The 18395-nt window shown below is 35.8% G+C and overlaps 1 protein-coding gene across 1 annotated transcript in view; it reads left to right on the forward strand.

Annotated features, from left to right (window-relative positions):
* The window catches only part of LOC117334965 (gonadotropin-releasing hormone II receptor-like), a 93890-nt gene extending 92388 nt beyond the window's left edge, over positions 1-1502 (forward strand). The window contains exons 5-6 of the mRNA XM_033894833.1: positions 530-618; positions 907-1502. Coding sequence (XP_033750724.1) covers positions 530-618; positions 907-1034 — 217 coding nt within the window. The 3' untranslated portion in view covers positions 1035-1502. The remainder of the gene's footprint in view (positions 1-529; positions 619-906) is intronic.
* The last annotated feature ends 16893 nt before the right edge of the window (positions 1503-18395 follow it).

The raw sequence follows: 18395 nt of genomic DNA on the forward strand, positions 1-18395 counted from the left end.
CATTGTTTTGTTTACAAATGATCGCTGTAGGCCTAGTTAGCATACGGGGTAGGTTTTTCGTTGATAAAAAATGTAATAAACAGAATATCTAACAGTGTCTTCAGTGTGGCTAATATTTAGATATTTTTCACTCGTGCTGCGCACTCGTGAAAAATATCAAAATATTAGCCCCACTCGTGAAATATATTTGGTATTACTGAAAACACTGTTAGATATCCTCTATATATACAATTATATAATTCACGTTTGTTAGTCTGGAGGGAAGGACGCGAGGGGTCGTACTGTGGGAGGAAATTGGAGAATCAGGGGAAAAACCCTCATGGCCGTACAGGTGACCCTAAACCTTTTCACGTCGGAACGGGGAATCGTGTACCCCGATCGCCTTGGTAAAAAGACAATTCTAGCACCCCACTACCATATTGCTTACATACGGTTTCGGCGATTAACCCTGACGTGACCTTATGAGTGTGTTAAGAGGCATTGAACATTGGAGACACAACCTGAATTAATCTTAGGTATGTCATTTCAGGCAGTCGGCTGTTAATATCGACCCGAAAGTTCAAAGAGGATTATTCATCTTTGCTGTTTCAAACGCCTGTATTGATCCTATAGTGTATGGTAAGTAGACTATCCTAAGAAAACAATGGCGCCACAGTTCATCAAACAACAAAACCTTACTTATAATAATTTCTGCCATATACTACATGTATGCCACTATTGTTTAATACCAGACATCACAACCGAGATCATAGAACACCAATTAGCTCCATATATCATCACCATAACTCACAACTCACGCACATGTGAAGGAAAAATAATCACTTTGATGAAATCTATTAAACATTTGATATATGTATTACCCGAAATGACCTTTCATTCGGTCATTGTTTATGTTTTATATTCCAGGAATGTTTACAACAGCGTTCAGACGAGAGGCAAGAAAATGGAGGGGATGGTTCAAACAGAGGCTCAACAAAATGGGATTGTACACTATGACGCCAAACACAGCGATAGAACAGGAGAATTTCAAGTAGTATACACCTCTCCTGGCTCTATCATATATATGAACATGTATTGGCGAACGTTACTAAGTACTAACCCTTGTTAACATTGAGGGGGATTAAATGGAGCACTATGAGGGGAATACAGAAGTTTCGCAAAGTTAAATGCATATTGTCCAGAATGAATGATTTTCTTGTGTGGATGTAAAATTGATCACGGGTTGTTGTAAACAGATTAATTTATTAAAACAGAAATGTTGGGAGTGGTGTGTGATAGATATATTTTGATAAAACATGAGACACGAACATTACTTGTACGATGGTATTAAGAGAGGTGCTCTCATTGCTGTTTAAAACTGGAAAGCTGTGATATGAGGTTGTACATTTACATTATTATGTTGTATGATTATTTTCTTAAACACGTTATGTAATCACTATATTCATTTAAGCAATGAACAGTGGTTTTAATGTTGTTATAGTTGATATATACATCTTGCTGCCATATCGACTATAACAACATTAAAGCCACTGTTCAATACTTATATTTACATTGTCTTACTATTTTCGTCAACTTTGAAAAAACTAAACCACCACACACAAAAAATCCCGCCTTTTTTAATGTCACATGACCCACTGGGTGTTATAGCCTGAGTCACTGGGTGTTATAGGCGTATGGTGGCAACTGCCTCTTAGCATTGTGTCAATTGGGAAATGCGGAGCAAATGTAAATATATAATGATGTTTATACAAAGCTGGTGAAGGTTACATTGCCTGCCATAGGTTGTATTTCGAGACATCTGTGTATATCTAACTATATTAACGTCAGTTAGATTATACTTATCCATACAAAGGTCTACCATACTGATGGTTACCTTCATGCTGTTATTATTCCATGTGGTTTAACAGCTCATCAGTATAATAAGACAAGACAGCAACACATTTCGCGGTAATTTATTTAAACAATTTAAAATATCAGTTGAGAAAAAACGACAAGTTTATGCTTTACATACTAATAATCTAAAACTAAACATTATCATTTTGTACTTCTATTGTGACCATTTTATTTTCCATTTATAGATAGCGACATCCCTTCTTTAACCTACCTACAGTGTTTGCATGTCACATGTGATCCAATAGTAATGTGTTTGTTCCCAGTATTACGATTTCCGTGACGTATATCGACTGATGGCAAAAGGTAACGAAACTTACAGGTTGCTGAAGATCGTGGGATTAATAATGGTCAACATTATGATGTTATTCGGAAATATTTATATTTCGTTATACGATGTAGTCAGATGTATTCAATGCTTGTTAATATGCGAAGTGGTTCCGTTGTCACCGCCTTGATATTTATTTTAATATTTTGACTTATCCGGAATTAGACCTATTTGTATAGCAGGTGCCTTCGATGAAGCAGAACACGCTTACTTTTACAGATTATCTGGTCTTATTTTCCTTATATTTTTCCAATTGTTTTAAGTAAAACGATGTTTTGTGTATAATATGCCGTTGTTATTTCGATTTTGAGTTTGATAAATGATTAGTTTACTATGTCACTAAGTGATAAATGATTAGTTTACTATGTCACTAAGTGACATCACGGTAAAACGTAACTTATTTATGGAGTGTACTTGTTTTATATACTTCTTATTACGTTTCTATATAGGGATTGGATTTCACTTTTATATATTATAATATATTCTATGGGGCGCGCTAGCGCCCCATTTAGAATATGTTCTAAGAGGAATTGCTCCATAAAAGCATGGTTAACATAAAAGTGAAATCCAATCCCTATATTTACACTTACGGATGTTGTTTCTATAAGTCTTTGTGATTACTATTTTACTATTTTTATTATGATATTAACATAAATAACAAAAACATTTTGATAGATTCTCATATTTAATGTTGTCAAACATGTTATTTTTATACATTTAACAATGGTAAACAAAGCGTGTTGTTTTATTTTAAGAAACATTTCATCACGCGTTCATCTAGAGTAACAGAAAACAGACCGCGACCGAAGCACTCGCTACCCGCTCAGCCGCTGACACGTGTGATCATTGAGGAGTTTACAGTTTTCCGAAATTAAATGTGCACCCGTGTAATACGCTGTTTGTCAAGTGTTAGATATGGATGGTTGACTCTGTGATGCCGTTGTTAGGCCAACATCCATAGAAACGGAAGGTGTGTCGTGATCAATGCTCCCGAAAGGAACGACATGTTTTGACGGTTGATCGCACACAGTTACAATAGGGCAAAGGGCCGGCGGCTCGGAACGACAGCTATCTACTCGTGGACCACTGGTACAGGCAACCGATAATAAAGTTAAGTTTTCAAATTAAAAAATAACCCTTTGTAACTTAAATTGTAAATTTAAACAAAGCCATGTGCTTGGCGAAAGTAGTACCCGTACCCTGTCATATTTTCATACGCAAGTTCAAAGGTCAATGTTTCCATGCAAGAATGGTAAACAAATCGGTCTGGTATTGTTATATAGTGACACAACTTTGCAAGTGTAAATAAATCGCGATATACACAGGCGATTTCCAATGTCAAGCCTAATTAGTTAAGATAATAAAGTCCTCTCCAATAAAACGATGATAACGTCATGTAACATATATTTGAGAACGAGGGTGCTTCATTTGTAAATGAAACACCCTCGCTATACACATGATGGCGTTAGCAATTACATTTCAATGCCCTTAGTGACACTGTTTTTCGATATCAGACTTCGATGTGTTCATCAACATATATCCCCTTAGACTAAGGACAAATACAAAATGATAGGTTCATCAACATATAGATCACGATGGACAAATGCCAAATTCAAAACGATGTTTTTATCAACAGATACATTGTTTTGTATATCCTTATGGACTAAGGACAAATACAAAACAATGTATTCTTCCACAGATGTATTTCCATAGACTTAGTAAAAATCATAAATGCTATTTTCATTAAAAGATATACCACCTTGGACTATCGAAACGATGTTTTTATCAACATATATATCCCCATAGACTAATGCCAAATTCAAAATGATATGTTCAACAGATATATCCTCATGGAGCATGGAGAAATTCAAAATGATATGTTCAACAGATATATCCTCATGGAGCATGGAGAAATTCAAAATGATATGTTCATCAACTGATATATCCCCATAGGTTAAAGACAAACATAAAAAGGTTTTCATCAACAGATATATCCTCATTAACTAAGGACAAATTTGAAATGATGTTTTTATCAACAGATTAAAAAACGATGTGTTCATCAATCGATATATCCCCATAGACTAAGGAAAACCCCTAAATTATGCGTTCATCAACAGATACATGTATATCCCCATAGATTAAGCGCAAATTCACACTGATGTGTTCCTTAACAAATAAATCCCAAGGGACTAAGGGCAAATCCAAACTGATGTGTTCATCAACCGATAAAACCCCATAGATTAGGGACAAATCCAAAATTAATCTGATATTACTTGTTCTCTATTCGTACTTACGAACAAACATGTTTCTGCCTCTGCTCAATATACCAGACGAAGGTTTTGTCTAAATCAAATTTGACAAAATTACGAATAAAATTATTTCGAAACGAAAACCCAAACAATTACGAGAATGTATTGAGGACATTCAAGTCTCCCAGTCTTTATGACACTCGCTTCTTTTCTCGCAGAGATATGATTAAGGCAAGCTTTCTTCGCAACTCGAACGAGACTTTTCAATTTTTGATTTTTTTTTTCATTTTGAATGTTATAGACGGTTAAAATTGTTACTTTGCATTAATCAAATTCAACTATTCTGTATTTCTTCGAGAAAAATTAAAGAATGAACGAATGAATAGTTAGAACTTACTGTTATTTTTCATAAAATGATTCACTACACACTGATATACATACACATATAGATGTATATAATAATAAAAAAAAAGATGTAGAAAATTCGTTTTACCGTGATGTCATTTTTACATAAAGTATTATTGTTATTCTGATATTACGTATCGCTGTGTACTTCTCTGAAAAACGCTTAATGCGACATGTTTTTTGTTATTCGTATATGGCGTGTCTGTTCCTTACAACGTAAGCAGTTAAGTACATGTAGTTTTGAGACGTTATGTTCGTGTTCCATATTTTGTCTTCGGCGTATATCATTCTTTCCAGAGAGTACAGAAAAAATCAGCTGTGTGTATTTCCTTCTTACCAGACATGCACTTCACAGACCAAATCAGCTGTGTCGATAGTGATCGTTTCAAATGCACATTGTTTATTGTATTATTATGTGGATATTCTTGATCAAGTCAGCTTTGTGTTTGTTCTATAGACATTGTGTCAAGTTTGTCTGTCTTCTATCTGCGTTAGATGTCCCATGATTAATTTGCTCAATCTAATTTCTTCATTGGAAGCCAATCGTTTCAATATGCGTTTGGCTTTTCTACTGTTTGGTTATTTGAATAAAAATATCCATGTGCGAAATATGTGTATTTTATATGTTTATATGTTCTAAATAATAACGTACTTACAGAAAAAAAAGATATAATGCACTATACATTCTGCCTCGTTCAGATTGTTTGCCGCGTGCTTTTGTTCTGATTGGCATATTCTGAATCGGTCCCATATTCATCAGAATTTAGACATGTCGTACATAGGAACGGTGAACCACACCACAAGGCATTACTTATGTAGAAAAGACAAATCTTAGATTGAGTAGGTTAGTAAATGATAGGTGTATCTGTTAGACATCTGACCAGAACACGTTTGTTTTACAAGAGCCATTGACTGTCAATCGTCGGTGTTCTTTTCGTTGAAAATGTCTCAAAGACTCACACAGCACCATATCTCCAGTGTATTTGACTGCTTCATCTGTTTAATATCATTTTGGTCATTTAACTAATTGGAAAATATTCGATATCCTGATGCAATATGATGTATGTTCAATACTCTTGGATATGGGGATTTGCATGGTTGGTGTCGCCGATGAAGCAGAGGACGCCATCCCATCCTGAGCCCGTTGCACTTTCTCAAGAGTCGAATACACAGCTATATTTTGGATTACATTTTGCTTTCTTTTCATCGATTTCGAGGCAGAATAACTGTTTCATCGTATGCTCTGGTTTTCTTCAATATCGTTATTGGATACCCGGTGGTCTAGTGGTAGGGTGCAGGGTTACGTGACCGAAGGATCACTAGTTCGTGGTGTATCCTTGAACAAGAAACTTAACCCCGCTGTGTTTCAGGCGACCCATCTGTAAGTAAGTAAGTGGCAGGGAAGTGTTAGAAATGTCGTGTGTAAGCTGTTTTGCGCCGAAATGGCAACTCCAAATGTATACTCCCTAGGGAGTTGAGAAAGACATTTGCTAGTAGCCAAAGAACCAATTGCCACAGATAATAATTTGTGAAGCACTTTGAGACGGCTATGTTGCTGTGCTATAGCGGTACATGTATATACAATCTCCAAAATATTAATAATTTTCAATTATCATCCTCGTTGATTTTATACTCCAAATACATACTATGATATATGTTTGATGTCATTTGCACCCTAAGTAATGTGCACAGAGGATAAGTACAGTCAGTTAGCAGGACAATCATGTACTGTGTTTATAACATTCCATACGAAGGGATAAACTCACCTGAGTGACATACTTTATGACAACTATAAGCATGTGCTACCACAACTACTTTAAATACTTGACTGTATAAACCAACATTGGCAATAATGTCTATCCGCCGCTAAGTATTTGTTTGTCTCCAGTACGGATATAGACGTTATAAAGTTGTCTGGATGTTCTTCGTCAACGATTCAACGTTCAGTACGTACCTGCTCGTATCTCAATACACTACACAGTGTTAAACACCATAAATAATTGTGTTAACATAAATGCGCCACTCCCTCACTATATGATTAATGTTGGCTGATTACAACAACATTCGTGATAGACGTGATAAGAGGTTAAACTATATTGAAATATGATTTCCCACTACAGCAATAAGGAGTACAAAACATCTTTATATACTTCCAATAAAGCAGCAAAAACACAAATAAGCCATTTGCCGACTTGTCCTCCGCGTACAGTAGCTGTATGATGTGACTGTTTTACACTGTGGTGCATTAATAATCAAAGAAAGTTGACAATATACATATACAACTCGTACGCTTCTCTCAATAACACGCCATTTACTATCAAGAATCAGTTAAAACATCCAGTGCTTTGGAGGGGGGAGAGCGAGATAAAAGATGTATATCGAAAATGGAGTACGTTTGTAATATAAGAGATTCAGATAACCGTGGACTGATCTATGATGGGCAGATTACAAAAAACATAACATTGGCAACTTTTTGATGTGTTGTTAAGCACAACGTCTGTATGATACTAGTCCATGCAAATCAATCCTGCCCTTTCTTCCTCCTGATTTATTCTAGCGTCTTCCTATGTTTCCTTTTCTTTTCCTTCCAACAGTTTGCGAGGACGTTTCGTACACTGTATGCTACTTTATTCTGTTTGAGTACTGTAGAATGTTTGCACCCGAATAATGTTTTTTGTTTTTGTTTCTAGTGAGTCCAACGTGACAATAAATGGTATATCGTTATGCTTACCGTTTTCTTCAAATGTTTCCCCTAACCTCATCACCTCTAAGACTTTCCCATAGCCTGCCTGTGATACTCAACACCTTATAAAATGTTCCAGTATCTTTTTCTTTTTTTTTAATTTTTTTTTTTTTCTAGTTTGATTACACTGCATTCTGTTGTTGCTGTCCTGGGATTCCATGAATATTTATGGTGTTTTTCTGATCTTTCTTTCCCGTATCTCGAGAATTTCATGTGCCTCCGTATCCTTTGCTCCATTGTGGTATTGTTCCCCCGAGTCCGGTTTTTTCCCCTTTTTCTTAGAATGAATAATTATTGTGCATATTATTACAAAGACAGTTAAGATTTGCTATTTTACGATATTAATCGTTAAAGATTTCCCTGTTAAAGATTTGTCGTTAAAATAATGGCATTAAATCGACCAGAGATACCCTATCAAGAGAGTTTAATATATAATTGAACCAAATTGATTATATGAATGCGGACGTTGGAGCGAAAGAAAAAAAATAATGCCAGTTATTTCCGTTAAATTACCATATTGTATACTTTTTTGGACAGACTCAAATCGTATGTCCGCAATGTATGGTCCTCCTGAATAGGCAGTATCAGGTCTATCCTCTGCACTAACTTAGGAATTATCACTAAGCTGTCACGGCATACATTACCTGGAGAAAGACTATGCATGCACTATAATGCATGAATTCTAGTCCTTATGCAACTAAAACTATAGCGGCCGTATCTCCACCAATAACAAAAACACAACAAAGGATGAATGTGTCAGCCATTCTAGTCAGTTTTCAAATTCAGCGGAAATGGTTCCTCTCTATAATGTAATTAGCACACTATGTCATTGACAACAATGCAAATTATTCCATGTGAGGTTTTACATCTCTGTTAGACAAAAACATTGTAAAAGAACATAAAAATCAGCTGATTCATGGTAGAATTCTCCACATGTTTGCTGTTTTTTCTACGGACTTCAAAGTCTCCATTAATAGGTCGCGAAAGGGAATGCACAATGGGAGCTGCTTCTTCAGGGCTAAATAATCTATTTAATGTTTTTTTTTTTTTTTCGTACAGTGTACATTGGAGGCGGCAGCGATTCGGCCAAACGAACCCGGAGGTGATGCTCGGCCGCGCGTGACTACAATAAATGTAGTCTTCACCTGGTCAGCTGGCCAAAATTGTATAAGACGTGTTTATTCTCCAGCTATGCGTGATCTTTGACTTAACTTGCCATTCTCCGCAAATGATACCTTGTTATATATTGTATTCGGTCCTCATTTACTAAAATACGACTAAAACCCGAAGCTCAATGCAGTTCAATGCCTAAACAACCAGATATACATACGCATTTCCTTTTTGGAATACATTATTGTATTATTATTATTTTTTTTTTTTTTTTGAATACATTTTGTAAGGGCTTTTCCTTTCGGAATACATTTTTGTGTACGCCTTTCCTTTCGAGATACATTAGTGTACTGGTTGTACGATCCTTTGCCAAAACCAAGGATTATGTTTTATCATAAACTCCAACATATTACCTCGTTTACTTTCCATAAATCTTTACTCTTTCTTCTTACATATAACATCAGTCTGCGTCAGATGATATTTGTTTAAGTTGAATCTCTTCAAAGCAACTTAATGTTGTTTATTTCGAGCCTTAAAGCGATCATTAAACTAGGGGTTACCTCCAAAACTAGAAAAGGTATCGGTATATTGGGCGGTTTTTCGCAGACGAAAATAATGATTGCATAGTCTCAAGAAAAAAACAGTGAATTTACTTTTGCAGGTATGAATATAATCCTGACTTTATTCATCATCGATTAAAAATGATTTCTGGAATAATTTATTCTGACAGGTTTAAGAAAGTGATGCATGCATACACGGGTCTGTCATTTTTAAACAAAAGAAAACTTACTAAATGGAAATTATACGTAATCAAAAACTCGTGGCATATGAATTACAGAAAGTAAATTCTTTCTAGAGATGTATAGGTCTTTATTATTTAAAATCATTTACCATAGTATTTACATAGATTACATTTGTATCATAGAAAGTAGATTCATTATAGAGATTTCTGGTCTTTACCATTTAAAATTCTTCCACCATAGTATTTACATAGATTTATTAGTATAGTACCTAAATCGTAGACCCGTGGATCAGGATTAGTTCCTGTCGGTATAAGCCTTTCCACATCAGTACCACTTAAGTAATTGAAAATAGATTCAAAATTTCACTGTATACCATGATGTTGAATATCGAATGTTTTAAAATCATCATAGAAAATTAGATTATAACGTTTTCTAGAACTGATAACAATATCAAAACGACATTGTTCATAGAACGAAATGAACTAGGTGGTATATATGTGAATAACAATATTAGGTTGTCAGTAACTGATCAAACATTGGACTACCTATATTTACAATTTTAAATTGATTACGGATTAATTACATACCACTTTGTGTACAGTGTGTTACTTTCCTTGTTCGAACAACGTTCTCATGTTCCACCTCAAAGTCTTTTGGAATCCAGCCCTTCGGCAAAGATAATATTGTAACAAGGTACTCCAATAATAACCGCAAGCATACTTTCAAGCTTTCATTTACTTTGTAGACTGGTTCTCAACTAGAAACCAGACGATCAGGCCAAGAAGCCAGACGAGCAGGCCCTCCGCACTTCAGTTATCTAAGCAATGCTTTGAATTGATGACAGATACATTTGTGATCGATGTGTCGCTCCTGTGAACCGAACACATACTGACTGTGAGAGAGTGCAACCGTCAACATATCACCGGATGGGTGATATATTGGCGAGAGATAAGAGTATTTACTGCGAGTTCCTGTCAGTGTCATATTTGTTGCATTGTGGGTGTGCCGGTTCCAGGTCAATATCAGCATATATCTAAGTACAACACAGACCGCCAATACCAAGGTAACCTGCCATATCTACACTGGTTTAGATACACAGAATTTCCTTGAAAGCTGTCATCTATTGAATACAAAACGCAAGATGTTTAGTATTTCGATGGTGTATGGAGACAATATGCCAGATTTAAAGTTTTTGCAAAGAGACTTGTATTATGTTTCATTAACGAATGTCAGAGTTTTCATATACGGCATAGTAAATACTATATGAAATTATATTTTCATTACAGGCGCGGATCCAGGATTTTCGAAAAGGGGGGGGGGGGGGGGGGCAGTAATTTAGTGATAATGCGAGGGGTCTGGGAACCGCTAAGGCCCCAAGCGGGTCCAGGGGGTTCGGGGGGGGGGGGGGGGGGGGGGGACGCTATAATAATTCGGGATCGTTTTCTAGAGAGTAAGTTGCACGAATTCATCGATGCATTTAAAGTTATATTGGTTTTAATCGTTATGCGATTCGCCTTTCGCGGTATGCGTTTGGCTTTATCGTTATATAATTTTGTATCTACATTCCTATCATTTTATATGTTGGGTAGGGATATCCCACCTGAGAGCCACAAAATGAGGTAACATTTCGACCACTCATAATTTCTCTTATATCACTACCGAATTTCTGGCAAAAAATGTCTCAAAACCATCCATTTTCTTCACATTTTTAGTTTAGTTATTAATGTTTTTGCCAGCAATACATTACATTCCCGAGGATCATGCATAATTGTTGGAAACAAATCTCAATCCGTTAAATTTTCAGTGGTGAACGATTGTATAGTAAGCCGATGGAATTTCACGTAACTTGGCCGACTTTTGCAACATAGAATCTCTTGCATACCTACAGTATCATACATATGTTTGACAAATGAGATTGCAGATGACGTAATTCCTCAGAATATACGAGCCCATGAAATTTCAGAGTAAACCTGTGTAGAATGCACTCGATTTCAATGTTATCTTGTTATTTTTGATAATTGTTTTCTGAATATATGCATTGCACTTTGGATTTACGAAAATACAAAAGCGTTTTGATAGTTCTCAGGAATATGTTATAAGCGACGAAGACCATCAATGAGCAATCTCGTATCTAAATCACGTTCAATCAAAAGTGTATCACGTTTTCAAAGTCTAGGCTAATTTAACCTAGGTTGCCTTTATAATGTATGTTTACTTTGAGAATTTAATACTTTGATATTGTATCGTTTAATACAAAATCACTGCAAATCTTTAAATTGACTAATGTACAAATAATTTCATTTGTTAAGGAACATTCACTGCTCAACGTGTCCGTTTAAGCTGTTAAGTACTGGGCAGTGTTAAAAAGCCAAATTATCAACTTCCATCTGATATGATGCTTGATTTTTGCATTGGTTGGCCGATGTTGAGAAAGTTTTTCGAGATTGGTTGAACAGTATATTCGACTTATCATTCTCCATCATAGAGAGACCATTATCCTGTCAACAGTTTAGAAATCCCAAATGTCAACTGATATTACATATCAATCAATATATAGTTTAGTTAGTTCCATATCTCGATGGCATAAACAGCCAGCGATGAACAGATACTCCAGGAAATATTGATACGGGACGTGGGTAAATTATACAGCCATTAGCTGCAATATACACATCCATATCTTTGAAAATGTAGAAAAATTTTAATATTAACACAATTGTTTAGGGAAGTTTATTAATTCATTCCTGCATGCTATTCAAAGAGTATGAAACAAAACTAATGCTATCCAACACCTCCACTGTCATTTCCTACTGCTACAACTCACAATCAACCTGTCCACACTTTCTTACTTCAAAACAAAAACCAGAAAGTAGAAATTTACACTTCATGGTAGTATGCACATGGATATACTAGGCAAATAAAGCATAACATGAACGCACTAAGCGGCTGCAAATACATACAAGTCAAATTAGCACAAATTTTTGGACAATTATTATCTTCTAGAGAGCTCCAAAAACAATTGCGAGTACATTGTACATCACTATTTTGGGTTTTCGTATATCATGAATGCTTAAACTGGTTTGCTTTTCATACGTGAACTAATTTTAACCTTCAATTTTATTTTATAGTGATGAATACATTTCTGCAACATTAGGGTGTGAACAATTCGCAATTGTATCTTCCAATATAGTTCTAACGAACGTATATATTTACACTTAACAGCTGTAATCAGTTTATCTACGCGCCGATAGGTCTAAATTTATTGCGGATCGGGGAATAAATGGCCTATTAGAGTTGACAGCAGAATCGAATTAGCGATTCGGTTATTTTAAAACACAACATATCTTATTTAATTTTGTCTTAGGTTCTGACGCCGATCATATTCGCGACTGGAACGTAGACTGTGTTATTATTCGGTATGACTTCTGTGTATGACTTCTAAAAGTCTTTCATAATGATTGAGATCATGAAACACCTTTTGAATAAATCCCTCGTTACCTAGTTGGAAAAAAAACTGCATATAATTTCATGCACATGCAGAAACGATAATACAATCATTTGATCGAGATCGTTCTAAACATTTAACTAAATTCATGACCGATTCCGTAACCACGACACATTTTGCACACACTTCGTTTCAAATGTCCATCGGGCACATATTTACGTTACGATACAATAGCACACGTGGTGTTTTAATTATGCACGCACCATGTGCAATCGGGCATACGTCACGCGCACATCTTGCATTGTTGCAGAGGCACACGCAGCGCATCATGTAACACGACTGATGAATGCAATGAAATGTGATTACGCAACTGTATTTACCTGTGTCCAGTGTACACTCATTGTTACAGCTTATCAAATTAATCTATATATAAACAGTAAATCTACATTTATGCGTGTGTCTAATTGCGTTATACATGAATTCAGATCTTTGACCCGAAGAAGTTGTGACGTGTAAAACGTTAATAAATCTAAATCAGTACACGCATGACCTTGGAATAGCCGGTATATGTCTCATTTAGACAGGAGATAGGAGTTAATGTTTTGTCAAACCTAATCCACTTATTACTAATCAAATCAACAACGTATAAAAGTGCCGTATTACCGCGTAGTAGCTAGTCTAACTGTAAACATTAATGCATGAAAGGCTATTCGTACAAACGCATCAGATTTGGGCACCATTTATCTTCTCCAACACGTCTCAAGGACATGCAATCTTTAATATATCCAATGAAATACAAACAAAATACAACTATTGACATGTCTTACAGATATAAGTCTGCTTTTTAAATAATTTCAGTCGGATAACATACAATTAAGGCATCCGTCACAGACGCCTTCATTCGTGTTTGTTGTCCTAAAACAGCAAAGAATACCAACATAATAACGGAACCATGTTTCTAACTAAGCACAAGTATATAGAGTGCAAAGTATTACCAAAGCTATTGATTTCTAGGAAATCAGTGATAAAGAAAAAGCAGCATAAAACCAAGTGTTCTGGTATCGAAGACACCCGCCATGCATGTCTAGGGCCCTTGATCATCATCAACCTGCACCTAATCTAGAAGGTGATATTACTCGGATTTGACCTTCATAACTAATGAGTGATGTTGGTGAAGCAGAAGAGCAGAGGAGACACACTTGTTTTAGTTCCTAGTTTGTCCACTTTTTATCAATTTTAATATTGACTTAATGCTATTGCATGCTGATTGTTCATTTCAACAAGTACATTGTACCAATATGTAATTGACATATTCGCTCCCTTTTGTGTTGATGAACTTAGTGTTGGACCGAGTATTTTTTCGTTAGGATCGATATTAGACTTTAATGCCTCACGTGTATGTCTCTTCGTTAACACTTAATTCCTAGCCACTTCCGGTTGAACTAGCCCTTCATTGACTCGAATATCTGATTATGTACGATATAATTGTGCTGATTGGAAGTTAATACTATCGCATATTATAGATCATACCTTATAAGCCCTTCAAACATTTAAACGACGAAGCACCCTTATAGGGCACGTACTGCATTTTATAATACTGCCTTGACTCTCCCTTTTTCCTATATGAAATCGCCAAGTTGCCAGACCTGCAATGATCGATTGAACTTAGTGCAACTAAATATGTCTTGGGGTTCAATGAAGCCTTTATTGTATGTTTTGTCTGTCATATACACAACGCATCATATAATGATTAGTTTTGTCCGAATGCGGGCTTTATGCGAAGCCGAAGAAGGTGCGAGACGCTTAAGGCTTTTTCGTGGAATCATCGGATGTTATTGCCAGTCTTGACGAATTATGAGCAACTACTTACCAAACGTATATGTAAGAGGCGACGTTGTCTGCATGTGTTGCTATATATGGGTTTGTTTTACAACATCTATTTTCAAATTATTACCACTGAGCAATGTCCACATGTTTAATCAAGAGAAAACATGTGTCTAGAATTAAAAGAGAGAAAGCTAATAGACCTGGACCGATTACATCAAACGATGAACGACATCACGTGACTACAGTGGTTTGTTTTACTTAGTGAATACTGATTTACAAGCAGCGAGAAGTGGGGCATCTTTCATAGAAAGTATGATATTGTATTATATAAAAACGCGCAGGAGTCAATATCAGAAATAACCTCCAATCCTGATTTTCTGCAAGCTGAGTCACACACTCTCTGAAACGTGATATAAATTAAGTACTAGAAATGCCTATTTCCTTCACCAACAAAACTTGACGTAATTAAACAAAGTCAGGCTCTGTATTTCTCTGCTCAAAATTAAAGTAAATCGCTTTAACAAGGTAATTGTAATTAGGGGCAGTATATCCAAACGCATATTCTTACAAAGAAGCCACAGGTGATGGATAAGAAGCCGTAAAGTGCTAATAAAATTACAACCATTTAAAGACTCGAGTAATATTATCCTTTCTACTCTCTAGAACCTTGTCATATGGCCATTCCTACTCGATTGTAAAATTGATAAAGAGTGTGTGTGTTAAAGTTTCGTCTTGCTGACTAAAGGCCTTTTTATTCTGGCCTTGATTACTGGTTTAAACCCTACAAGATCCATTCTATTGCTTAGGGGCTTAAAGGTTGAATGTGTCTGTCTGGCCCTAAAATGTCATTTGGGCGATATTTATTTGTGCCTATTGGACTTGGAATATAATGTCGAGTTCCAAGCCAGATAAATGTTGGGGGTTTTTTTTGTTTTTTTTTTACTCTTTAAAATATTCGGTGTTCCAGACTTATTATATATTCTTTTTTATGCTCAATTTGTGAATTAAGGTGTATTGATCCACAGGATTGTGTGTCTCTAATCATATTATGGATGTAAAGACACCGTTAGGGTCGGGATCCCAGAACAAGCGTTAGCCCAGATAAAACACGGAAATTGGTGATCAGTGTTACTCTAGATAATCAACTCGCCAAAGTCATGCCAAATGAGACAGTTTCCTCTTGACAGTTTTGCAGGCGCCAGAGGTATGTGGTCACTCATGTAATAGGTTAGCAACAGGCGGTCCAAGTTATTTTAGAGAGTAGGTCAGCCTTGCGTCAATTAATTACTACATCGCGTGTGATATGGAGTATCTTTCCCCAGGCCCTATAGCTAATTATAACCTTAGTGTTGGAAGTGTGTGTAGTAGTGCAGATGGCCATGGATCTCTATTGGCACCACATGATCTTAATAGAGGGCGGGACAATTGTAAAGAGTCTCTGTCAAAGCTATGATAACAATTGCATCATCAATTGGATTATATTTGTAACGATACTTCTAAGTGTTTCCATAAGTTATTCTATATTTTATTTCTACATATATCATTTTACCAATACCACAAGATTTTACACAAAAACTCAATCATAAATATCAATAAACAAGTGTGATCGATTATATCGTAATTCAATATACACCGTGTGCAGCCTAATAATTAGGAAAGTATTATTGTGTGATATGGAGAGTCAGCACCGAAGCGACAGGGTGACCAACAAAGCAAACAAAATCACTTCTATTTTTCTTAACATATTTATCTTACTTTAAATGAAGGGCGTGTGTTGAGAGATTGTTTCGGTAACTTAACTATCTAAGATATTGAGTGTTTTCCCTGCTGAATATGCAAACACTCGAGGACATTGTCGTGGATACCTATGCTGAATTAGCTATGCATGCGAGCATTGCCTTCAAATATATCTGCATTATATGTCATGAAGTAATTGAGAGTTGCGCGATATACTTCATTTAATCAATTAGTTTCTATTTCTGTCGCTTTTAAACAGTAAAATGTTATTTTGAATGTATAAAATCCATGTGGGTAATGAGGTTTCGGTTACAAGGGTTGTTTCATTTAATATTATATATGTTTATATTGAAATGGCAAAGAAAAACAACAGGATTGTGGGTAAAATATAGCCTAATAACAGAAAGAGACTCATAATCATTTGCATCCAATAAGTGATGCATTAAAAGTTAGCATATTAGTCACCTATACATAAAAAAGGTCCTGAAAAGTATAGGCCAATAGCATTAACCTGTGTTTTCTGTAAAATTCTAGACCACATTATAGTATAGTACGTTATGAACAATGCTGAAAATCATACCAAACTGTACCCACTCCGACACGGTTTCTGAAATTAAGATCATGCGCGAGTCAGCTTTAGATTACGTAAATATATCACAGACTGTAGAGTATGGAAAGCGATGCGATGTCCTCAGCATGGACTTCCCTAAGGCGCTTGAATCATTCTCTTCTCTGTCACAACCTTAGATAGCATGTAGTAAATGATAGGGTCAACATCTGGATATAAATCTAAACCCGTCAGGGATACCTTAAGGCTCTGTCATCAGCCCTTGTCTTTTTCCTTTTCTATATAAACGACATCCTCGAAACATCAATTCTACTGTTATATTTTTAGCTGACGATACCATCACGTATCTGACTGTAAGTTCTAAGTCAAATGCAGATAGCCTACAGAAAGACCTAGACAAGTAGGCACTCTAGGAAAGTCGTAGGGATATGTCATCCCATCCCGATAAATGTTCCACTCTATCCATCAACAACAATAAAACCCCAGTGCAGATCTCTCACAAAAAACAATGAAAGGAACCCAATCATGTAACAGAAGCGTAATCCTTTGGAATAACGCTCAAAACAAATCTCAAGTTGGAAGCCCATATTCAGCCCTGGGCTTTTAAGAAGAAATAACAACAAAATAGGTTCAAACAAAGTCAAAACGCACGCATACCTTTCCTAAGTAAGACTAACCTTAGAGTATGCTTGTTCTGTCTGGGATCCATACTTGAAAAATGACAAACAAGCTTGAAATTGTTCAACATAGAGCTGCCCGACAAATTGAGAAACAATTATTGGAGATGTGATATACATCCTAGATTGATGATATTTAATAAACAGAAGAAAGGACGGCGCTCTACTTCAGACCTATTACTAACTTTAAATTCGTTAACCCCTCTTAACCAGTGTTTTACGCTCTCCTCTTTGACAGTTATCTCCAATTTGTTGAAGTTGGAACCTATAGAAATAGACACCTTACATTTTTTTATCAAAGGAGATAAATTCATGGTACCACATGAATATCATTGTGCACGTTCTCAATGGACTTTTGTAATGACATCAAAATTACTTTCATCGTGACGCCAAAATAATCACACAAACTGTCTCACGCTTGGTCAAGACAGAAAAAATCTCAAACCATTAGAGAACAGGGAAAACTTTCATGATTGCGAGAAAAATAACAATCCAACCAGTACATCGACATTACTATTAATGTTTTCTTCTACAAATATTTCCGTAAAGACACAAAAAATATTCATAACAGTAATTATGATATAAATAATTCTCACACATGTGACAGGGTTTTCCCGTAGTTTTATCGGTTTGAGATTTTGCTGTCTCAACCTAGGATGTTGTGACTGAAGGATTT

Source organism: Pecten maximus, chromosome 9, assembly GCF_902652985.1.
Source record: "Pecten maximus chromosome 9, xPecMax1.1, whole genome shotgun sequence".
In the NCBI taxonomy this organism is placed as follows: domain Eukaryota; kingdom Metazoa; phylum Mollusca; class Bivalvia; order Pectinida; family Pectinidae; genus Pecten; species Pecten maximus.